The sequence below is a fragment of the Balaenoptera acutorostrata genome, chromosome 13, assembly GCF_949987535.1.
Source record: "Balaenoptera acutorostrata chromosome 13, mBalAcu1.1, whole genome shotgun sequence".
NCBI classification, from domain to species: Eukaryota; Metazoa; Chordata; class Mammalia; order Artiodactyla; family Balaenopteridae; genus Balaenoptera; species Balaenoptera acutorostrata.
This window is the reverse complement of record NC_080076.1, coordinates 87260572-87284889: the sequence shown is the minus strand read 5'-3', so window position 1 is coordinate 87284889 and position 24318 is coordinate 87260572. Positions and strand designations below refer to the sequence as shown.

Here is a 24318-nt window from a genome sequence, read left to right as displayed (position 1 = left end):
ACATTTAAAGTGACTTTTACCTCCAAAGATGTTCTGAATTTATTTCTTTTGGCTAAATGTTCATCTTATGTGAAATATTTTTGGAGAAGGTTTAAAGCTTGTGGTATGTTTATGTGTATATACACATGTGTTTACGTATACATACACACTATTGGAAAACCTTAAAATAGTTTTTATTGTTCCTCTGCATCATGTTATAATTACTCAGTAAATTCAGTTTAGGTATATTTAAAATCTAAAGTACCAGACAATAATTTGTGTGTATCAGATTTTTACTGTGGCACATGTAAATACAACAGTCTAACAAACAGGTTTCTTGGAAATTAGATATTTTTATTGTTAATTCTTTCTTTTAGAAAATGAATCCTTTTACTTACGACAGAAAATCACTCATGTGGGCGCTTAACTCTTTCATCTGTCATTCGTTGCATAAATTCATTTTAACATCATCATTACTTAATTGATGGAGTGCATTTGCAGCAATACTGATGTTAACAGTGTTGAGGCTTTTATGAAATACTTATTTTTATATTATATTTATAATTTTCTTATATTTCTGGCAAGAAAAGACATGAGCCTTTTTTCTTTTATCTGGAACAAGGTCAGCCATAAAAAGTTCTTAAGATATACTGGGCACACTATGTTTATTAACTAAGATTAGTTGTAGCTACTGGATTGGGTATCCTTAAAGGGCAGAAACTAGGCGCCTTTATATGCTTCACACACCAAGGGTGCAATAAATGTTTGACTCAGATTGACGTTCCAGACTAGTTAGGTAGGTGCTAGCTTAGTGACACCAATTTTCACATCGCCAGCTTTGACATTTAAACCTGCAGAAAGGTTGGGTAGGGAAGTGAGTGTGTCCTAATTGTCTTCAAGTATTCAGGGTCTGTCATGCAGCAAAGGGATTTTATATTTCCCCGAGTTTCAAAGAAGACAAGTAGTACTTATAGGAAGACAGACTTCACTTTGACATAAAAGCACAAGTTGCTTATGATTAGAACCTCCAGTGACAAAAGGGGCTGCTCTTTCCCTGCAGAGTTTCCAGATAAGCTGGTCCCCCGCTGGGCAGGAATGGCTACTAGGAGGTATCACACCAGCGTGGGAGAGGCCTCGTGAGGGGGGGCGCTGAGGGACTCCAGTGGCAACTGGATTGGAGGGCATTGTGGTTCTTTTTTATTTCTTACTCTGGCTTCTGCAGTCGTGGGCATGACAACATCCCAGACACCTACTTCAACCCTAGGAAGACTTTTACTGGGGTAGAGGCCACCCTGATATCAGAGGTGATTCTAATCCTACTTTGCATTTGTGTGGGGCTTTACAGGTAATAAAGCACCCTCACATTCAGTGTTTTATTTTAAAAGACTCTTCTTAATTACGCTGATTTGTATTTCTTCTTTTGGCTTTTATATTCTGTAATAAACATTTAATCAAGAAGAAAATTACCCTTTTCTATGAAGGCAAGCAGAGGAGTCTTTTTTTTTAAGCTCTTTTTTAAAAATGGAATGATGTCAGTCATTCTTTTGAGAGTCAGCAGGTTGTGCAGGTGAATAGATTTTTTTCTTAGCTGAAATTATTTTTTGAAAGATACTGATTAAGGGCTGATTCTTTTGCTTGCTGTGCATTTTAGTTTCTGTTTATTTCATTGCTCAAACATGACTCAAATTTCACAGCAAGAAGTTCATTCATACCCACTAACAGTAAGTTGCACTGGACTTTTTTCAGTTTGTCTACCTCATTTTTAAATGCATGTTGGCAGGTAAAACACAGCTGAGGAGAAGCAGCATTACAGTGGACCGAAAAGATTAGGTGGATTGGAGTTTTGTGTTTGAAGAAGAAAAAGACGTGTCCCATTTGTACTAAGTGAAGTCTGGGAATGATAATTTATCAACCACAAGAATGATGCTCTATCTGTTATAACAAAGATTAGGCTATTGACTGTCAATCACAATGCATGTATTAAGTGGATCAGTGGGGATAGGACTCTTTGTCTGTGGCCCAGGAGCAGAGCAGAGCTTCCTGTAAACAGCAGAGAACCCAATAAATGCTGTCTGCACAAGGATTTAAGTGGAACATGATGGTAACGAGGCCAGTTGAGTTAAACCAGATTCTGACCTCTCCAATTTAGGAAGAAGTTAGAGGGGCAAAAAAACAGTTCTGAATTAATATATACGTGTAATTAATTTTAAAAAATCTTTAAAATATAGTTCCTCCCTTTTGTTCTTTAGCAGATGAGTTTGTCCCATACTTTTGTGGCTCTTATCCACCAGCTGAATTTGGGTGTGATAATTTAAATAAGACAAAGATTTTAAAATTTTGTTTGAACCAGAGATGCATCGTTTATTTATACTTTATGCAGGAAAGGAAAAGAGAAGAATACCAAGTTCTTCTGGTAAACCAAAAAATAAAATAAGGAAATCTTACAAGTATTTATTCCTTCAGGGAAAAAATAATCACAGATGCTACTTTAAATATTATGAGCAGAACAACAAATTATCAAGTAAGGCAACCAGTTAGAAAGTGGCCTTTATAGAAGTGAAAGGTTACATTTTACAGGTCCTCACCATGCTCTGTGAAGGTGTCTCACAGATGTCTTAAAAGACTTCTTTGTTAATCAGAAAACAGGAGTTTATGTTTTTATGTGAGTTTCCACACTGGGGAGCAGACTGAAATGAATACTTCTGTGATTATCCCGGTTTACCACTTTATCAGAAATAACTGTTTGAAGCAAGAAGTCTCTACTCCTCTGGAGCTGTAAGGGAAGAGGGAATAAGTGTTCTCCTCTTTTCAAGATTCTTTCTCCTAGCCAGATTCTCAGGATTGAGCAGTGAAATTCCATCCGCTAGCACAAGAGAATAAGCCAGAGATGCTTAAAGTTTACAATAAAGGAGAGAAAAAAGAAGAACACTTTTAATAAATGGAATTCCAGGCATGTGATATTCTGCTGCTACAATGTTTCTCTTTGTTGCCTCTTTGACAACACTTAATATGTTACATTTAGATAGTATAGGATCCATTATCCTTTGCTCTTGAGATTTCCTTCCCACCCTACTTCTAAATGCACCCTGGACCCCTGTTATTTACCATGTAGGTGAGAGGGTTTATGAGGCATTTTTAAAAATAATTTTTTTAATTAATTATTTATTTATTTAGACTGCACTGGGTCTTAGTTGCTGGCACGCGAGATCTTTAGTTGTGGCATGCAGACGTCTTAGTTGTGGCATGCAGGCTTCTTAGTTGCAGCATACGGTATCTAGTTCCCCAACCAGGAATCGAACCCAGGCCCCCTGCATTGGGAGTGCAGAGTCTTACCCACTGGACCACCAGGGAAGTCCCTATGAGGCATTTCTTATGTGACATTGCTCACACATTGCTGCCACGTGTAAATTATAATTCCCAGTATTATTACAGTACTGTTTTTCTTAAAGTTACACATTCCACCTAGAAATGAGTGGCATCATACTCTTATAGGGCCATCTTTGGTGCAACGTCAGTGTGAAAACATTCGCTCCCCAAGGTACAGTTCCATCACTGTCGTGGCTTAATAATCCAGGGACCGCCATATTTTTCTAATGGTTTCTATCTAATTTTTTTACAATGATCAAGTGTAGGAGGTTAGATTCCTGCCATACTCCAGACATTGAAGGAGGCTTTCTTTTTGCCCCTGTCTCTCCAACTGTCACAAGTGTCAACTCAGGTAAAGGGCACTGGTATTATTTTTCCCTCAGTGCTGTGGCATTTCGGAGCAGATCCAGTTTTTAGAAATATGTCTTGCACATTGACAAGAAAGATGAAGAAAGGCTTTGTTGTTTTTTAATTTTCTGTTCCCGTAGATAAGTACATAGCAGAGGTTATTAGGTAGGGCCTATTCTTTCCAAGGAGGGGTCAATCCTTGTCTTTGATAGTGAGTCATCTTTATCTTTTGGTTAAGTCCTGGTGACCAGACAAGAAAATCTTGGTGGAACAGAGCAGCAGCTTTCAGCCACTGAGATACTTGCTCACAGACATGCCCTGTTGCACCGGGTCAGGGGAGGCGGGGACATAGTCTTTGATGACAGAGAGAAAGGCTGTGTCATCCCTCTCAGCCTCTGCATTGTGTGATGGGTTTCAAGTGAGGAATTAGTTCCCATCAAGAAAGTGCTGGAGTCAGTCTTTGACAGAAGCAGTGTTCTCAGTATAGTAAGGCTGTGGTATTAGGACCTGGTTCAGAGATGAGCAAAGCCCAACTTTATTGTTTGAGGACAAAGGCAGAGTTTTGGGGGGAAGACAAAATAAAAATCTAAGTTGGAACAAATATGGCCAGAGGTGAGACCTTCTTGGAGACAGTTAGGAGGTGTTCTCGTGTCTCATCCACAGTTGTAGGATGGAACTCAGAGCAGTTTACGATGATCATTGACTGAGTCTGGAAAGGTGCATTGACTTCTCCCCACCAGCAGGCTGCGGGTGGAGAAGAGTGCCTTCCCACCTAGGCTCGGGGGCCACCGGGACTGGACCTTCCTGGGCAGCTTATCATCACAAGTCTGAAACTCAAGTGGGAAGCAGATTATCCATCTCTGAGCCTTAGAGGAAAACCGAGTGAAGTTAGAAGTTGTTAAGCAGTTGAGGCCAGTGTCTCCCTACCAGAGATGCTGTGAGGCTTTGGTACATTAGTATTGGTCGCCCACAGAACTGTAAGTCCCTGCAGGAAGGTTGACGTGACAGCGCAGACTGTTGAACCCTAATGTGAACCTCGTCACCCAGGCTTCTTGCACCTGTGCATGCAATGCGTCGACACCCTTTATCAGTGCTGCCCAGTGATAGAGCACATTAAAAGTCTGCCTTTAGAAGTCTCATAAGCCTACTCAGTTTTTTAGATGAAGGTCCCGGTTTTTTGTTTGTTAACGCTCTCATGTTTACAGTGTATAGGTAGGGCATCTGGCTGCTTCCGTCCAGTTTTTGCATAATCCTGCCAGGTTATTTTTCACAATTTCGTCTTGACATTTAACCACCTCTTCTGATTCTGCATGATATAGCAAATGCGTAGGACCTTACAGCTTTATTTACAATCTGACCTGTAAATTGTGGACTCCAATTATAAGTAGACACATTTAATGTGCCAAATCCAGAAATAAAATATTTCAGGAGTCTTTTTGATGGTCATTTGTCAGCCTTGGTACATAGGTATCTTCTACATCTGGCGAGATTACTAAATGGTCACATGAAAATCATCTCCCTGTTTGAATAAGACAAATTTGAATATATTTACAAATGCCACCCCCCCCCAAAGGGGATAGCTAAGCTGCTCTCTTTGTCTGCATGCCCCCCTGATGTGAGCCTGACAAATAATGTAGCTCATACAATGCTGTTGAACTACACTGGGGAAACTGGAGCGTCCCACTCCTGTCGAATTATCCCTAGCATCCCCTTACATGTGCATGTACAAGGCCATGGGCACAGGAACGAGATGAGGAAATTAAATCCTTTGGAGCTACTAAGGTGCTGTCTGGGGAATGCCAAAATGTCTGGTTACAAGGACTCCCTGCCAGCCTCCAAAGGACCTTGTACCATGGAGGACCTGATCTGGGACAAGTACAGCATGGATAAGAGCGGCCAGAAGGGACTGGTCAGTCTGGAAAGGATGCCTCGTCAAAGATAGCCTTCACCATGTTATTCATCAAAGGGAGAACGTTTCTAAAATGGCCCCAACGTAGGGTAACACGAGGACCATTAGAAACGTGAGTTCCTCCCCAAGTGAGGCGCCCTCGCTGTTTTCACAGTTGACCACAGTCAGAACGAGAGTCAGAAAAAAAGAGTAAGAAGGAAAAGCAGGATCACATGTTGCACTGGGGGCAATATGTCTTGCCTTTGGACAGACCATACAGAGGCAAGACGAATACAGATCCTTCTTTGTTGACAACAGTTTGCATACCAGAGAGTAATTTTCTTTTCTGTGAGCTACTAGTCTTTTCTCCTCAATTATACACAAGTTTTTACTGATTTGCTTAAATATACCTCGATTCACACATACATAACATGGTTCCAAACAGTATATTTAAATGACAGTATATTATTTAGAGATTTTAAATTGTGGTTTTAAAATGTTATCAGACATATCAGATGCCCATTATATATCGATTGATTTTACCTTCTTAATTTGGGCTTTAAGAATAAGTGTTCAAAAATACCTAGCAGATGACTCACAGGGATTGTGAGGTGATAAGGTGTGTTTTTTCCTATTTGAATTTTAATCTCTTTACAAGTCTTCAGGTAAATATAAATTATTAACTAACTACCTCACTATCAGTCCAAAGAGAATTAGGGATTTTAGAAAATAACATGTAATTTACACTAACTAATGCAGTTGTTGATACTAAAAATTTTTCAGAGAAGTGTATGGCATCTTAAAACATTACTCAGCTAATGCAAGTAGTTTCATAGGCTAACACAATGTAATATTGTCTGAGATTTTTAAAAAGCAAATGATAAAGGTACCAGTTTCTTACGTTATAGCTCATTTTAGTTGTATGCTCATGTTTAGGTTTGCCCACTCTTAAATAATGGTCGGTAAGGAATTTAGGAAGTTCAGTTTAATGTAGCCTTTTGGCAGAAATCCCACTTCTTGGTATGAATTGATATGTGTAGGATCGTCTGTCCCTCCCCTGTCAGGTCTGTGGCGGCCGGGTTCACATCTGTTTTATTCGTTGCCGTCTTCCACATGACCTCTGAGGTGCCTTGCTCAGAGGGGCTCAGAGAAAGGTGTTTTCTTCAGTGAAAGAGTGAACTGTGATCCTTTATATCCCCCGGCAGAGGGAAACAGAACCTTCATTTACATCCCCAAAGTCACTGAACAATATACGAAAGGATTTGCCCCAAGAGTATTTTAATAATTTAATTCTTCATGTGTCTTCCATGTTCTACTGGAAGACCTTCTTTCTTGTTCTTAGTACAGAAGCTTTTTAAAGAAGATAAATAGCTTTTCAGTTTGCACCTGTATCTTATTTCCAAACTGGGGTTTTATAACCTGAGTAATTGTTTTCACTTTGGAAGTGACCTTTTCCAAGCAGAAAACCATTTTTTAAATTAGCAGCTCAACACATTTCTTTAACTTCTCCAATATATTTCTGCAAATTACAAAGTTTAAATGATGGCCTTTTTTCATAAACAGGGTTTCCTGGGTGGCCGTGGAGCCTGTACTTTCATTTCTCCCAGCCTGGAACTCTTTTCTTAAAGTGTCAGTACATGTAAAATATTAAGAGTTTTGGTATGATTTCATAAATTTCTTAGGAGTCTTTAGAAGCCTCCTAAGATTTATGCAAGTATTTAGTGGTCCTCTTAAAAACAGGAATTCCTTTGCATTCAAGTAATGTTACAGCCTTTAAACATCATCATTTCCTAGAGGTTCCCTGATTGTTTAGATCAGAGTACTCCTGTTGAAAGTGTATATTGGGTCAACTTCGATATATACATTTAATGTCTGCAGAAATATCCAGCTTTTTAACCGTAAATCTGGAGTCCCTATTTGGGGGTTTAATAATCCTCTTACATTCACCCTCTCCATTTCTCAGTTCACTTAAGCATTCACAGAGGAAAAGCAACATCTCATACCATCCAATAACAGGAGGAAAATGATTATATTCTTAGACACATTTTACCCGCAGCCCCTTTTCTTCTGAGCAAAAGAAAGGAGATTCACATATCCTGACCCAGGACAGTGAGGCCGGTAAAGCGGTGCCTTTCTGCACACCTGCCTCACCAAGAGTTGAAGACGTGGAGAAGAAACCCTCTCCAACAGGCAACCTGGTAGACTCTCACTGATGGTTGCCTTTCCTCCAAGGTCAGGAGCCCTCTGTTATAGGAAGGAGGCTGCACGTGACTGGAACCTGTCCCTCCTGAGCACTCCGTCACCCACGGTTTACTAGCAATCCCGGAAACCCAAGGAGAGCAGCGTAAACCTCAAGTCAGAAGGCAAAAAAGCCCTGCCTCAGATTAGGTTGACTCTGACCCAGTGCTGAGACATTGGGCAGGACCATTCTGCATCGTGAGGGCCCTCCTGTGTGTCGTAGGCTGTTTTGCAGCACCCTTGGCCTCTACCCACCAGGTGCCAGATGTGCCCCCTCCCCAGGTGTGACAACCCACAGTGTCTCCAGACTCCAGTCTCCCCGGGGGCACCGCTGCCTAACTCGGTCAGACCCGCAAATGGGGTTCACCAGCGGGATGCCCCCCTCAAGTTCTGACAGCCTACACTTGTCTCAAGTCATAAAATTCACACACCAGTTCCATGTATTCTCGGGACCAATATAACCAACTGTATCTTGCAGCAGCTGTAGAACAGTGACTGTGTAGATTCTCTGAGGAAAACGAAAACCTTCCATGGAGGGTATTCCAAGCAGGTCAGTCAGGTTGCAGAAGCAGGCCAGCTCCTCAGCAAGACCCGACGGGCGTTACCTTTGCCACTCTTTGCTGGATGATAGTTATCTCAGCAAGGAGCCCCTGTCCTCCTCTCTCTCTCCTCCCCATGCTGGTAGCCGTCCAAGTTGTCACACCAGTTGTTGATCTGAACGGGCAGACTCAAACTCCATCTGAATAAAGAATGTGTTAGTGTCTGCACTTAATTCAACCTCCTGTATGAAGAGCAAAATCCCAAGCCTCTCCTCTAACCAGGAAGCCCTAAAATTTCTAGAGCAGGGAGGCTCAAGCAGAAGGGGATACGGGGATATATGTGTACATATAGCTGATTCACTTTGTTATACAGCAGAAACTAACACAACACTGTAAAGCAATTATTCTCCAATAAAGATGTAAGAAAAGGGGGATTAAAGGTGTTTTCATAATAAAAGATTATTTTTTTTTAAATTTAAAAATTAAAAAATTCTGTATCTTCAAAACAGATATCTCTTTATAAATTTATTTATTTATTTATTTTTGGCTATGTTGGGTCTTCGTTTCTGTGCGAGGGCTTTCTGCAGTTCCGGCGAGCGGGGGCCACTCTTCATCGCGGTGCGCGGGCCTCTCACTGTCGCGGCCTCTCCCATTGCGGAGCACAGGCTCCAGACGCGCAGGCTCAGTAGTTGTGGCTCACGGGCCCAGCCACTCTGCGGCATGTGGGATCCTCCCAGACCAGGGCTCGAACCCATGTCCCCTGCATTGGCAGGCAGACTCTTAACCACTGCGCCACTAGGGAAGCCCGGATATCTCTTTAAATTATATTACTACGATGATAAATTATCAAGTAAGGCAACCAATTAGAAAAGCAAACTTTTAGAAATTGAGTTACATTTTAAATGAGTCAGCAATAATCTCTGAAGTCGAAATGTCTTAAAATACTTGTTTGATAATAAAACAGAAGTGTATATCTTTACACACGTTTCCACACTGAATAGCAGAGTAAGTTTATGGTTCTTTAACAGAACTAGCTTCTTAACCCAGAATAGTGTCTGCTTTTCTGCAGCTTTAGGAGCGAAGAAACATTCTCTCTTATTCTGAGATGTTTTTTTCACAAGCATCAAGAATAAGCACTGGAATTCTCCTGGTTAGCACTGAGCAAAAAAGAGGAGTAGACTGGAGAAGCTTAAAACTTGAAATATGGGGAAAGGAGCAGAAAAGAGCGGAAGAGGAGTTTTAACAAGTAGAATACGGAGCAAAGGATGTTCTGGCTCCGTAAGGCATGCAGGCCTTTCATCTTCACCTGGGGAGAACAGTGGAGTTCATGGCTAAGGGCGTGGCCGTGGAGTCAGCCCGGTTTGGGATGAAGCCCCACCCAGCCACTTGCTAGCTGAGACTTTAAGGAAGTCCTTTAACCCTTTCAGCTTGTTTGCTAACGTGTGAAGTAGGAGGAGGACTTCTCGTTGTCAGAGTGCTTATAACATGCGTAGCTTGGTGCTCCCGGCGTGTGAGCCCTCAGTACAAGGCAGTTCTGTTGTTTACTATGTTTATGCTGATTTCCTGGAGCTTCAGGCTGTGTTGCTGCTGCACTTCCCTTCCTTCCCTTCCCTTCCCCTCCCCCTGCATCATCCCCACCAGACTCAATTCCTCTGGTAGAACTTTGCCTCTAATGGGTAAAAGCTCAACTTTTCCCGTTTCCTCTCTCTTTCATCTCAACTATTCTGAGCGGCTTTTAATAAGCAACTCAAATCCAGTCCTCGCTTTTCTATCTGATTTTATTTTCCACCACTCCCCAGAATGTTCTTTCCATGTCAGACAGTGTAATGGTCTCACTGTGACTTCCAAAACTTCATTCTCACTTACCTCCTCCTGTGTAAACTCTGCCCATCCTTAAGGATCAGCTCCAGTCCCAGCCTCTTCAGACCATCTTGGTCACTGCAGTCCTTAGCCACTCGACATTTCTTAGGCACCTCCATGTGCCCAGCAATGTGTAAGGTACCAGGAACGCTAAAATGACTGGGGCATGGTCCCCACCTGCCGGGGATTCACAAAGCCTCATATGAGAGGCAGGCAGGTAATTGAGAAAGAGCTTCAGGTGCTGTGATGGGTTACCCTTCCCCTAGCTCCTTACTGAGCATCCCCAGGAGGATTTAATTATACTTTGTTTTCTTTGTACTTTGGTGGCTGAGTCTTATATCCCCAATAAGCTATAGGCATAGGACTGAGTACACAGCTAGCACTTTAGAACATATGCTGGCTTGACCTTTAACCTCGAGGTGCATATGTAAAAGGAAGCTTGGTTGTTGGGCCTGTTGCAATGCGCCTCGTAAACTCCAAAAGATAAATTAAAAAACAAAATCAATGATGATGTTAAACTCCTGGCCATCACCATAACCTCTTGGTGACTCGAGTGGTTTCTAGGCTTGTAGAATTCATGGAACGGTGCGTTTTTTAATTGGGAGGTTCTAAAATGAAAATAAAGACTTGTCCTTTGAATTGAATAAAGTTAGCTTTATGGAAAAGTCGCTGCATTGTCCTCTTTTTTCTCTCTCTGTCACTGACCAGGAAAAGCATCATCAGAGCTCGGCATGCGCGTTTCCTGAATTTCTGAGTTTCTGCCACCACTGAAAATTGAGAAAGCGCAAAGCCAGCCCAGTTCACGCTGGCAGAGCCACCTCTTGGGTTTGGTGCCCATGTCAGCACCAGGAACCCACACAGTCGGCCCCTAACAGGAATAACTGTCCAGGTGTAAATAAGCTGCACCCAGTGAGATCCCATGTGTCACAGGCTCTGCAGAATGTCCTGAACAAGTGCACACTTTCCCTCCCACTGAAATTAAACTGTATTTCTTTTTTACATGGCTTGATAGTTTTCTGGCCTTTTTATTTGCGAGCTTCCCAAAGGCATGCATGAACTAGCTCTCCTTCCTCCTCTGCCTTATTCCCATGCCAGTCAGAGAAGTATTTCCAAGTCCTCTCATGTCACTAATACAAAATACACTACGTAATTGCCGGGGCGGGGTGGGGGGTGTCAGACCAGAGACTGGGTGAGATTACCACTAATTCTCAACTAGAGAGAACGCTTTCTTAAAGGGCCACCTCAGATTACTTCCACCTCAGAGGCCTTCCCTGGGTGCTGGTATCATAGCAGGGGACAGACAGAAAGCCCTTGTTCTTCTCATGGAGCTTACATTCTAGTCCTGTAAGAAAGAGCAACAAATGACCTCATTTTAGGTAATGATAAATGCTATGAAGACGCAAGATGGGATGGGAGGACGATAGTGACAGAATAAAGTCCAGTTGAAGCGTTCTTGCAGTGCGGAGAGCAGCCACGCGGGCTCCACAGCGGCGTAGCTGCGAGCCAGGGAGCGCCTGGGGGTGGCTCTCCACGTTGGAGCACCGACAGCAGCCAGCATGTAGCTCTAGGCACAGCTGTAAACGCTTTAAATCTGCGCCGCCCAATATGGTCGCCCCTAGCCACGTGGGACAACTTAAATTTGAATTAATTCAAATCAAAATAAAGTGAAAAATTCCTTTTCTCATACACACCAGCTACACATCAAGGGCTCATGTGTCCATGAGCTTCACTGGACAGCAGAGAAGAGACTATTTCTACCACTGCAGGAAGTTCTATTGGATAGCACCTCCTTATTTATTTATTTATTTTTATAAATTTATGTATTTATTTATTTTTGGTTGCATTGGGTCTTCGTTGCTGCACGCGGGCTTTCTCCAGTTGTGGCGAGTGGGGGCTACTCTTCGTTGCGGTGTGCGGGCCTCCCGTTGCAGTGGCTTCTCTTGTTGCAGAGCACGGGCTCTAGGCGTGCGGGCTTCAGTAGTTGTGGCTCATGGGCTCAGTAGTTGTGGCACATGGGCTCTAGAGCGCAGGCTCAGTAGTTGTGGTACACAGGCCCAGTTGCTCCGTGGCATGTGGGATCTTCCCGGACCAGGGCTCGAACCTGTGTCCCCTGCATTGGCAGGCAGATTCTCAACCACTGTGCCACCAGGGAAGCCCAGCGCCTCCTTATTTTTTTATTATTTTTATTTTTATTTTTTTGCCACATGGAATGTGGGATCTTAGTTCCCTGACCAGGGATCAGACCCTTATCCCCTGCATTGTAAGCACGGAGTCTTAACCACTGGACCGCCAGGGAAGTCCCAGATAGCGCCTCTTTAGATCAACTCATTTAATCTTCACAACCACCCCAATAAAGTAGGTACTGTTCTCCCATTTGGCAGTTACACGTAACTCGCCCAAAGACGCATCGTTAATAAGCGGCAGGGCTAGGAATCACACTGCGGCACCCTGGCTCCGGATCCAGAGCCCGGGGGCTCGTCCCTGCCTGCTGCGTCGCTCTGGCTCGTCCTTGCGTACAGCTCACCTCTCTGCAGTTTACTTCCAGCTGGACTGCAGCTGATGGAGACAGTTACGCCTTGGTAAAGTCTTGTCACTGGATGCTTTAAGATTCAGCCAAGAGAAATTCTGAGCCAAGGGTTAGATCTTTCCTAATAAAAGTGTAGACCTACGTTAGCACAATTTCTCCCTCCTTAAACAGAAATGGGAAGAGGGAGCTCCAAAGCACCAGGAGAATACCCAGTTTGTGTGTGATCTCCATAAGGCTCTGAGCTCTCTATGCCTCAGTGCATAAGGTTGGGAAGATAGTAAGTACCTGTCTCAGAGCTGTTGGATTTGATGAGAAGGCACGGAAAGCACTCAGCACAGTACCGAGCACACGGTACGCTAGGTAAGTGGCAACTCTTGTCACTTTTGGCATCGTCACTGCTGCTGCATTCTGTAGCAGCCACACTGGGACGGAACATTCCACAGGGTACAGAGAGCACCCAGAACTGACATCTTCTCCCAGAGCTGTCATGAGACCTTCTGGTTCCCAACTCCACACGTCTGGAGGCAGAGGAGGTGCCAGCCTTTGCAAACAGGTTTGCATGTGGCTCATGTACCTCACGTACACTTGCGCAAAGGTCTTACTCCTCTGAACCTTAGTTCCATAAAACATGGGTATCGCATACGTAGAGCTGATTCACTTCGTTATACAGCAGAAACTAACACACCACTGTAAAGCAATTATACGCCAATAAGGATGTTTTTTTTTTTTTTATAGCTACTTTATTTATTTATTTATTTATTTATTTTTGGCTGTGCTGGGTCTTCGGTTCGTGCGAGGGCTTTCTCTAGTTGCGGCAAGTGGGGGCCACTCTTCATCGCGGTGCGGGGACCGCTCTTCATCGCGGTGCGCGGGCCTTTCTCTATCGCGGCCCCTCCCGTCGCGGGGCACAGGCTCCAGACGCGCAGGCTCAGTAGTTGTGGCTCACGGGCCCAGCTGCTCCGTGGCATGTGGGATCCTCCCAGACCAGGGCTCGAACCCGTGTCCCCTGCATTAGCAGGCAGATTCTCAACCACTGCGCCACCAGGGAAGCCCCTAAAGATGTTTTTAAAAAATGGGTATCGTACCTCTCTTGTGTGATTGTTTCAAGAATTAGGTGGTTAACCTATGAGCCTGGCACAGACACTTGGTAAATAATAGCCGTAATGTCGTTTTTTGTGAATGATTTTCAGCTTTTCACGATTAAAAAAAAACGCCTTTGAGTATTTTCTTGCCCAAGTGCCTTAGACCGACCCAGAGGCCGTGTCAGGGTAGAGTGGGGGAGACGGAACAGATCTATCACCAACACCATCTCCATCAGCAAGCTCACTTTAAACTGCGATGGTCACACGCTAGAAAAGCAGGGGAAAGCCAGCGGAAAAGCATCTTGGCGCAGATGTTTCACTGAGACGGAAGCTGCTTCACGCCCTCCCACACAACCAGCAAGAAACCGTGTGATCTGAGGTGACCATCCTGCCCATTAGGAAAAATGGGAGGAAAAACAAATTCCACTGGCTCCCAACTGCCTGATAGACACCACCAGAATCGGATCAACCAGAAGAAGCTGAAACACCCAGCCTAAGGATTTTGGACTTCCAATGGAAAATCTGGGCACTCTCAACCAAAATTGCCAAGTTCCAAAAATATGGATACATCGTGTGCTTATTATTAAAAGTATCTAAATTAAAGTGGGCCCCGAAAGAGTTTCATGATTGTAATTAATCCCATTGTGGGAGTATGAGGTCAAATACGAGAGGAAAACAAAACAAAGGCTGTCATGCAAATGGAAAAAGCGACAAAAGTGCAAAAGAAAAATAGTGTCAAGGTCAAGGACAGGAAGAATGAGAAAATACTGAATTGCATCCCTTTCTTTGAAAATTCCAAATGAATATAAAATGCAGTGATTGTTTTCTTTCCCCAATTTCTTCTGCTGTCCTCCCACAGCTGACAGATAATCTGTGAAATACAATTGCCCTCCCTCTTATTTTACCTTTATTTGTTTTTAGTTATTTCTACTGGGCTAATGTACTAATGGCTCGTTTATCTAATACGATCCAAATTTGGTTGCAAAGACAAACCCTGAATTACCTGCACGGCACCTGCATACCTTGCGTCATTCTCACTGTTGTCAGCTTCATCTGGATCTCAGTGTTGCTTGTTCGTTTTAAACACCAGACCTTGTGAATAGAGCAGTCTTTTGTGGGGAGGTTTTCTCCTCCCCTGGAACTCAATGCGTGACTTACTAAAGAAGTGGAATATAGGATTCTGGGAATTCTCCCGATCCCTGACACAATAAAGAATCATTGTGAGTAGAGAGAACTTTATGGGAGTCACCCTAAATGTCATCAGTAAACGTGCCTCATTTATTCTACACGGCACAGGAAGCCCACAGAAAGGAAGCTTTGAAAGATGTGGATAATCTATGTCGGGACTGTCACAGCAGTCGATGGACAATCAAGAGGTCAAGCGTCCTTAGGCGGACGTGCTGCGGCCATCAAAAAAGTTCTAGGAAACGAAGATCCAGGTAGATGCCTTTTGAAAAGAATAGGTTTATCTTCTTTTAAAAATATCTGTACTCCAGCTGTTATTCCATAGGGGAAAAAGTCCCATAAAAATATTTTATCACTGATCACCAGAGGATATGTAATTACTAAAATTGAATGCTTGGCCCTGGTTCCTTTAGTCGCTGAATTGACTACTGTCAATTTAGGACTGTTTTAATGATTTCAAAGCTCTCTACTATCCTTCTTCTTTAAACTTGTCTGAAATAATTCGTGTGGGTCCATTTTGTAGAAGGGCAAGTCGGGAGGTGTCTTGTTTTTGCTCGGTTGCCTAGCCAAATTGTAATGCTGTCCAAGATGACATGGCTGGGACTGGGCAGGGTTCTTTCTAGAATAGCACGAGGATAAAGTCTCTTTTCTCTATCAGTGATCATCTTCTTAGATGCTTAGTGAGAGTTTAGCTAAATATGTTCTATTAGCACTAATGAAACAACCGACTAGTTTACTTTAGTGTAAGTAATAAAGGAAAAGTATGGCTAAATTAAAGTGTATAGAGCTTTGGTTAATAATACCTTTCTTTCCGGGGACTTCCCTGGTAGTCCAGTGATTTAAGACTCCATGCTCCCAATGCAGGGGGCCACGGGTTCGATCCCTGGCCCTGGTTGGGGAACTAAGATCCAGCATGCCGCATGGTGCGGCCAGTAATAATAAGAAGAATACCTTTCCTTCTTTTTGTGGGCCTATGCTGTAATTAGTCAGGCCCACAAAATGGATAAAAGAAGCCCTATCAGTTAAATCAATTGAAATGGTTCATCTGTTTGGCAAACCACATAGAGAGAGATTTTTAAAGCAAGTGCACACATCTCAGCCTCGGAAATACAAGTTAGGATAGTGGTCATCAGGCACTAAGGTTTAAGAAGCAGCTCCTATTTCATCAGGGTAAAAGGACAGGTTGGCATTTGGGTCACCATACCTTTTAGTTATCAACCAGCAGACAATTAAAATCTGCAGTAATCACAGTCAGATGTAGAAATGGAAACACTCATCAGATATGACCTGCTAATTTTCCTTTCCATTTAAAGGCAGATATCACTCGGTAGAACTATTTGTGTGGTAAGTCGTGAGATTTTATGTGTCCCTAAATTATTGGCTCAGGATCATCTTGGTAAATGACAAGGTTGTCAGAAGCTCACAAATGGCATCTCTCTTTAGTTGCAAATGTTTCCTGCTCTCGCTTCTGAAATGAGGCGATTTGGGTGATCCCGGGGCGGGGGGGTGGGCAGTCAGCTGGGGGCTGCCCAGAAAGGGCAGGAGGAGGATGCAGGGAGAGCAGGAAGGGCCAAGTGGCGCCATCACAGACCCACCGGCCACCTGGCCACCTCCTGCCCTAGAAGCAACTTCCCTGAAACAGGAAGTGCCGAGCCGACTGTGTGCTGACGTGATGCCCGGGATGGCAGCCCCTCACGGTCAGGAGATGGGGTGCTGGTGCGTCTGCCTCCTGGGGTGGGGTCTGCCACAGGGCATGAGCGTTCTGGCCATGAAGTCGCCCAGTTTTCCGGGAGGCCCTGGGCACTCCCAGAAGGTACTGTATGATTTCAGACCGTGGGAGTGCATGTGTTTCTCTACCTGCCCACAGCCCACTCGGAGGCACTTTTAGACAACCTGAAACACAGACTTGCTTTCTTCCTGAGACGTTTTCACACAGAGGGACCGAGCCCCTACCAGTGAACAGACACGTGACATGGTTTTTAAATAGAAGTCAAATAGAAACTCTTAAAGTATGAGATAATCAGACTGCAGAGAAACACGGTTCATAAATCCATCACGTACGCCTCCAGTGACTGCAGCCTTCCCAGACATCCACATATCGTATTTCCCTAATTGCTGATCCCTGTAATCACATCTATTACAACTTTAATGTCAGGCTGTACATTCTTTCAGAAGGAAATGGCTGTCAGTGTCTAAAGAATTGTTGATGAGCCTTATACTTTATGATGGATAATGTCAGAATTACAGGAATGTGCAATGCATGGGGGTGGGGAGGTACTCAAGGGCTCGTCAGGATCATTTTCTGCATATCTCGGAGACACTAAATTGTTGCTTTTATAAAAATTGCCTTCCCGTTAATTCTTCTTGGTTCTGGTAAAGCATCCCAAGACTACCCTGGAACAACATCATTAAAACATCTGATACCACTTTGCTAGTGGATAGTTAGTGGTTATGTTTTTTAAGAGAAACTGCTTTATATTTTTTTCTGACTATAAACTAATATACTTTCATCATTAAAGAAGCTTTAGGTAATACCAAAATAGAATTTTTTAAAAAGTAAAAGTCACCCACAATCCATCATCTAGAGATAAATGCTTTTAATGTTTCATTGTGTATACTTCTAGAATTTTTCCTCTACTTGCATCTACAAAAATATGATATATACAGCTTTTAATATACTATTTTGACTTAACCTATTATAGGTGTATTTCCTTGTCAATAAATGTAGATCCACATTATCATTTTTAATGATATCATAGTTCAGATGTGCCGCGCCTCCTCCTCACTGGCAGACATTCAGGTTACTCTGTGAGGTGGATATCTTGCAAAAGATGCTTTTCTTCTTTTGGTTTCTACTGGCGTTCTCCTCTTTTAGCTTTCAGAGACCACCTATTAAAAGATGATGTGCACTGCCCACCCAGACGGAGAACAGGACCCCAAAAAACATCTCCATCCAAAGTTTCCGCATTTGGATGAGTGCAAATTTAGTTCAGTTACCACTTTATCACAGTAGACCAGACACATGCTAAGTGCTTTATCTAAGATAGCTCATTTTATCCCCCCAATCACTATGTCTTGTAGGTACTGTTATTGTTCCTCATGGTATGGGAGAAAAAGGTGAGGGCACAGAGAGGCTGCAGCTCGAACGTGGCCGAGTCCGAATTGGAGCCCAGGATTCTGACTCCTGTGCTGAGCTCTTGACCCGCCCATTGTATTAGTTTTAAAAATATCCCAGTTGCTTAAGAATGATAACTAAACACGATTTTTTGTCACTTTAAAAAAATAATCGCATCTTTTGCTTTCAACGTTTTTTTACTTCCACTTTTTAATGGTGTACATTCTTTTTACCAGGATGTTTTTGGAGTGATTGTTGAGTGCTTACGCTTCCTCGAAATGCTGTCCTTTTTCTTAGTGTCCTAACTCTTTGGGATTCTCAAATAACTTAGCAGCTGAACTTCTTAAATACACATGCAAGTAGAAATAACAGGGTCATGCAACTTAAAACAGTTTTCTTTATCTAGGATTGTTGTGAATTCAGAATCACATCAGGCTTCATTTTTCAGAGATGGTAAGTTTCCTTTCCTACAAGCAGGTATTTTGGATTGAGAGTTGATGGCCTAATTAGCCTTCGACCTTTTTTTAGCTTCTCGTAGAGTACTATAGATTGATTCAACGTAGGAAGTAGGTTTTACTGTCCCTTAGGGTGCCTGATTCTGCCTGACTCTCTTTATTTGCTTCCCTGAATGGCTCCTCTCCAGTGAAAATGGAAAAGGCCAGCAGAAAATGCTTCTGTTTGCTTTTATGTTTCCCTCTTTGGAAGTAACTGGAATCCTTTGCTAGCTCATTTCCACACTTAGATAATGTTCAGGAAATACCCTAGTGTGGGACTAAGTAAACAATATTTATATATTGATCAATATTTACATAAAATAATATAGGTAACAATTATTGAGCACTTACTACATGCCAGACACCATAAGTGATTGCATTTAGCACTTAACCCTTTAAGTTAGATATTACGATGGTTTAGGTGACAAGATAGGGTTCAGATTTAACCCCAAACACTCCAGCACCTCAAGACTTTGGCCATTCTGCTCTTTTTTTATCCCATTGTGCTAAGCAAATCTTCTTTGGGCCACAGGTTCTTGATCTTGAAATAAAGAGGTGTTGGAAGAGTTGATTTGAAGGTCTCTGCCGCCCTCAACACTTCCTGAGTCCATGAATCCACGAAGGACACCACCTCCCCGCTGGGAACCATCTCTTCTCCTCTTACATTTAATCACTACACTTGCTGCCTTTGTCCTCTGGCCAACCTTCATTTACTCCATGACAGTGCTTCAGCTAAAGGACACCAGAGCTACACAGAAAGTTCCCACAAAAAAGCCACAGAGGTCCTTGTGCACAAGACGCTTGCCGGGTCCCAGGCCCTGCCGAGCACGCGCAGAGGCAGTGGGACAGCAGTCATTCTGACGGTTCACGGCATGAGAACCAGATGTGAATGGGTTATAACTTATTCGTGACTAGAATCTAAAATAGCTTGTTATAACTAATTCACAGCACCACGTGAGTACTGGGTGTACTATTTTTTTTCAGATTCTAAAATTATTACCCTATTTCCACGAGCTTTGTGTTGAGAGAAAAGATAAATCTACTTTTGATTGCCCAGGAACAAAGAAGTGTCCCATTTTTAAATGGTGAGACCTTTTCCTATCAAAGATATTCCATTTCTTTTAGTCTAAGAAATGTGGTCCAGGGATACTTTAAAACATTGTTTCTGGCGTGTGAAGAAATTACAGGATGAGGTCATGTTCAAATCAGTGCTGCTGCAGTGCTTTTTGATTAATGCCATGTAATCCTTGTTGAGATCTCCAGTCGGTACCATCGGGGAGCCGTATAAAAGTAACTGAAGCCCATATGTAAACCGGGAGTTCAGACACGAAGGGAGAACGGGGGCTGATTAGGCGGGGGGGCGGGAGGTGGTTTGCCAAGAGCAGTGCAGATCGCGGGAACCGGTGTGCAGAGGCCCCGTGCTGGGGCTGCGGCAGACGCCAGGGGTGAGAGGGCAGCAGTGTAGGTGGTATGGGGCGAGGCCGGGGCAGGGGTGGGCAGCTGAGCAGGCAGGGCCACTGGGAACATGGGGCTTGACCCCAAGAGCATCGGAGGGACGAGGCAGCGGGAACTAAGATCCCGCATGCGCATGGCGTGGCCAAGAAAAAAAGGAAGACTTGTTGGTGAGTCTTTCTGCCGTATTGGGTGGTCAGCAGAGCCGTCCCGGTCGCTGACTGTCCCACCTGGGGCATAGGGAGCGGTGGATCCCACCTCCGTGAGCAGGGAGGTGCTCCTCCAGGCTCGTCCGGTGCTCCGCTGGGGGAGCGCTGCGTCCCTTCCCGCCAAGAGGCTGCTGCAGCGGACTGCGCTCGTTTCCCCCCTCAGCTTCAGAGCGCTGGAGAGCGGATGCATGCTTTGTGGAAAGCATCTGAATTTCTGCCTGAAGTTCAAGTCCACCCCCGCCCTCAAGATCCTCACCCACAGGATCTGAGGGCTAGGAGCAGCCTCCAGGCTCAGATGCAGCATTTCTTGATTTATGTTTTCACTTGTGGGTAGGACGTTCCTGTTTTTCCTTGGGTGTTTGTGAGAACGAACGACGTAAGTGATGGGGAAGCACTTCGTGCTCGCGCGAGCGGAGATGGTCCGTAAATAAGATCATGATGTCATCATTTATACATTAATGCCCCAAAAGGGAGGAAAGGACATTACTTTGAATTAGGTTGAGAACTGGACGTGAGCTACTGACAGGCAATTTGTCCTCATGCGGATACAGAGCAGACCCAGTGAGGTCGGGGTCCTCACGTCTCTCTGAGAACCGTCATTAAAAGCATGTTGTCACCACGAGGTGATGTTAGTATCCCTGCCCGCTCCAGGAAGCCATCTCGGCCAGGTGCCAATCTCTATAGAATTTGGCCCTTTTCAAGTGTTAACTTTCTGAACATATAGAGGGAACAGTAAATTCACAGAAATTTAATTTCCAGTGAACTTGCCACGGGAAAAAACATGGATGTGGCCTAACCTCCGAATCACGATCAAGGTAACCTGCCCCACAGGTGGTCTTGCTTTGAGATGCCCGTGCCCTTTGCTTCTGCCAGGGTTCCACGGGAGGAAGCGGGCAGAGTGGGGCTTGCCCTCTGGCTGCTGCCGTGGCTGGAACCCCATCCTCCGCAGTGAGGGCTGCATCTCCGGGGAGAGAAGAGGGCCCGTGTCCAGACCAGGCTGCCTTTGACTGAGCAAATAACTGTAAAATTGCCGATGGCGCCTGATAACACTGAGAAACGAAATGGGATTGCCTCAAGACAAAAAGCTGCAATACAAAGAGCCCACAACATGTAGTATATGCCCTTTCGACAGGGAAAGTGCAGTGTTTCGTCAGCCACGCTTTATGGGTGTCGCCCTGCATTACTGGCTGACACACGGCTGAGAGGGCCTGAGTGCCTTTTACTCAAGCAGGATGCATTATTCATCTGCAGCGGACGCCTGCATCTTACCTTCAACCATCACGCTGACCCTTTCAGGGAAGGGTCGTGAATGCTCCTTCATGCCCCTGGCTCCCATAGCCAGAGATTCTGAATCAAGCCTCCCAGGATGAACTCCATCCCTTCCTCCATATTATCTGCGTCTCTCAGCTGTGTCTCCTTGGCCTAAACAGGATGCTTCTGTAGCTTCATTCACGTCAGCTTCTGGGAAGGACTAAGTCGTTGCAGTGATTCCATGTCATCAGTAACTAATGAGAAGACATTAAACCATCACCTTCTTTTAAGCAGCAGCAACTCCCTGTCCTCAGGAAGTTAGTGATACTATGTTCCCTTTTGAGCCGATGGGGAAATACTGTAGTAATTTGGATCCCATCTGGAGGTGTGACTTGTTTCCTTGGACCTAAGTGGACCTGTCTCGTGCATGTATATCCAGCAACCAGAGAACGCCCCACACAGATGGCGTCTCCTCTTCCGGGCCTTTTAAGTCAGCATAGAGTGTGGAAGAAGAGAGACCAACCTCCAAATGGAATATCACGGGGCTGAAAAACCCTTGTCCTCTGGTTGTCAGGGCTCCAAACGGAGCCATCAAAGCTCACTTGCCGGCTTTGCACATTATATAATCGCGCTCCTCTATTCACCTCATGTTCCTTCTTCCCCAGACTGCCTGCCCAGGCTAATGGGAAGCTTCAAGGGCACGCTTTTATTTCTGTACTTATGACGGTGAATTAATGAATTACAGATTTAGTGCCATTCAAGTCGCCGACTCACCAAGGCAGTTAGAATGTGAATACTTATTTAAATCATATTAAATTTGTTACAAATAAAATTTAATACCAAACTGTGATGGGACTGGGGTGCCTGCTGAGGCCACATTTCCACTCCCCTCCCTGCCCCCCATGGTAGATCATAGAACACATAGTTATTTCTGGTTTCGGGGACACCTCATTTTTTGCCATCAGTGCTGGATGAAACTGTTTTGCAGTTTTAGTATATCATGCTTTCTTTGTGCAAGGCATGCCTGTAAGTTAAGCCAGAAGCTCGTGGAAACAAAGGCTCTTCAGCCCTGAAGGCCTCAAGCTCCCCTGGTGCTGCACCTATGCTGGACAACCCGGCGCTGGGGCCCACTGGGTTAGCAGGTGCTGGCGGTGGGCCTCCTGGGTGCCAGGCACCGTGCAAGGGCCTGGGGTACAGCGGTGACCGAGCCTGCAGTCCGCGCGTGGAGGCGGGAGACCGTTAACTAGTTGTGGGCAGGCCATGAAGGCTTAGAGTGCGTGACCTCGCCCAGCCTGGGGGTCAGGGCTTCCAGGAGGAAGTGAACTTGGGCTGAGAAGTAAAGGACACGCAGACGTCGGCTCACGGGAACGGTGGGCCCCAGGGAGGACCCGAGAGGAGCACTCTGGGCAGAGGAGCCCAAGACAAGGCCCCGGGGTGCGGAGGCGAGGCCCAGCCAAGGCCCTGGAGGCTCACTGAGCAGCTGAGCACAGAGGGCACAGAGCCAGGCCCGGGCCCATGTGGACCAGCCCCACTCAGAGCCGTGGGAACCCCCGAAGATTCTGTTAAAATCACTCTGCTGCGATGTGGGGATGGAATCGAGGAGGCGAGAGAGGACAGAGGGAGGATTCTGCAGCGATTCAGGTGAGGGTGGTGTGGCTTAGGTGTAGAGACGGAGAAAAGCGAGTGGACTTGAGAACTGTTTTCCAAGTAGGGTCACCAAGACGCAGCGGTGGGTGCTCCAGGCCGCTGGGCAGCGAGGGGGCGACGGTACACCCGGCTCGTTCTTCACGCTTCCAGACCCACTAAGTTCTGGATCAAATGTAAATTGTTCTTTCTCGTCAATGGCAAACCCCTAAAACACAGGCTCTGCTTTTTCCATTAGCCACCAGGAGCGCAGATTTGGGTCTGTCCTTTTAAAGAGGAGAACAAGGCATCTCCTCTGGCGTTGCCACTTGCGAAGCCCACCGTAGCGCCTAGGAGTTGACGTTCCTGGTGAGACAACGGAATTGATGCCAGAGTGACCGACTCAGGTTTGCTGAGCAGAAGTAAACGTGGGCATCTCTACCAGAAGCTCCAGAAGCGGTCCTGCATTTGCCTCCATTTGATGTCGAGGCTGTCCAGCTTTCGGACGCTCTGCAGCCCTTCACGGCTCGCGCCCCGGACTTGCCTTGCTCCGGGCTGGCTCCTTTGTTAGGCCAGCGTCCTCCTCCCAAGGCCACATGCTGACCTCACAGGGTCGGGATCTCAGGCACCGTGGGGCTCCAGTTAGAATTAGTGTCTGGCCCGGCGGCCTCTTACAAGGAACTTGTGGCTACAGCAGGGAGACGATTCCGGGGGCGGAAACCTTCCTCGCTCCTGTGGAAAGGCTGCTGTCAGCTCCCCTGAGGAAAGCTCTGATGGATGGAAACTCAGCTCTGGCATGGCCTGCAGCCAGATTTTAGGTAGAGCTCAAGGCCTGGGGAAATCTGATCTTCCTTCCATAGAAATGATCCTATATTTACTCAACCAGTTCCCTCTTGCTGGATTTTGAGTTGTTTCCAGGCTTTTCTGACTGTAAACTGCACTGTAATGACCGTCCTCCTAGCTACATCTTCTCATACAGAGGTCATTATTTCCCTCTGGTGGATTCCTAGAAATGGAACTGCTAAGTCAGAGGGAAGATAAATTCTAAGGCTCCAGATACACTTTGCCAGATCACCTCCTGTAATAAGGTGCAGTGAACACTCCCACCCGAAACTGCGCTTTCTGTTTCTTCTTAGTCACAGCTCTCTCTCGCCAGCTTCTC

The 24318-nt window shown here is 45.0% G+C and overlaps 1 protein-coding gene across 5 annotated transcripts in view; it reads left to right on the top strand.

Moving 5' to 3' along the window:
* Positions 1-24318, top strand: part of CCDC92 (coiled-coil domain containing 92) — a 30809-nt gene that overhangs the window by 1291 nt on the left and 5200 nt on the right. For 2 of the 5 annotated variants that reach the window (XM_057527343.1, XM_057527342.1), the window contains one exon: positions 23416-23974. The exons of 2 other annotated variants lie outside the window; for them this stretch is intronic. In XM_057527343.1, coding sequence (XP_057383326.1) covers positions 23953-23974 — 22 coding nt within the window. In that variant the 5' untranslated portion in view covers positions 23416-23952. Of the gene's footprint in view, positions 1-19178; positions 19576-23415; positions 23975-24318 lie in introns of those variants that run through there. One more of the 5 variants, XM_057527346.1, reaches the window with a different exon arrangement.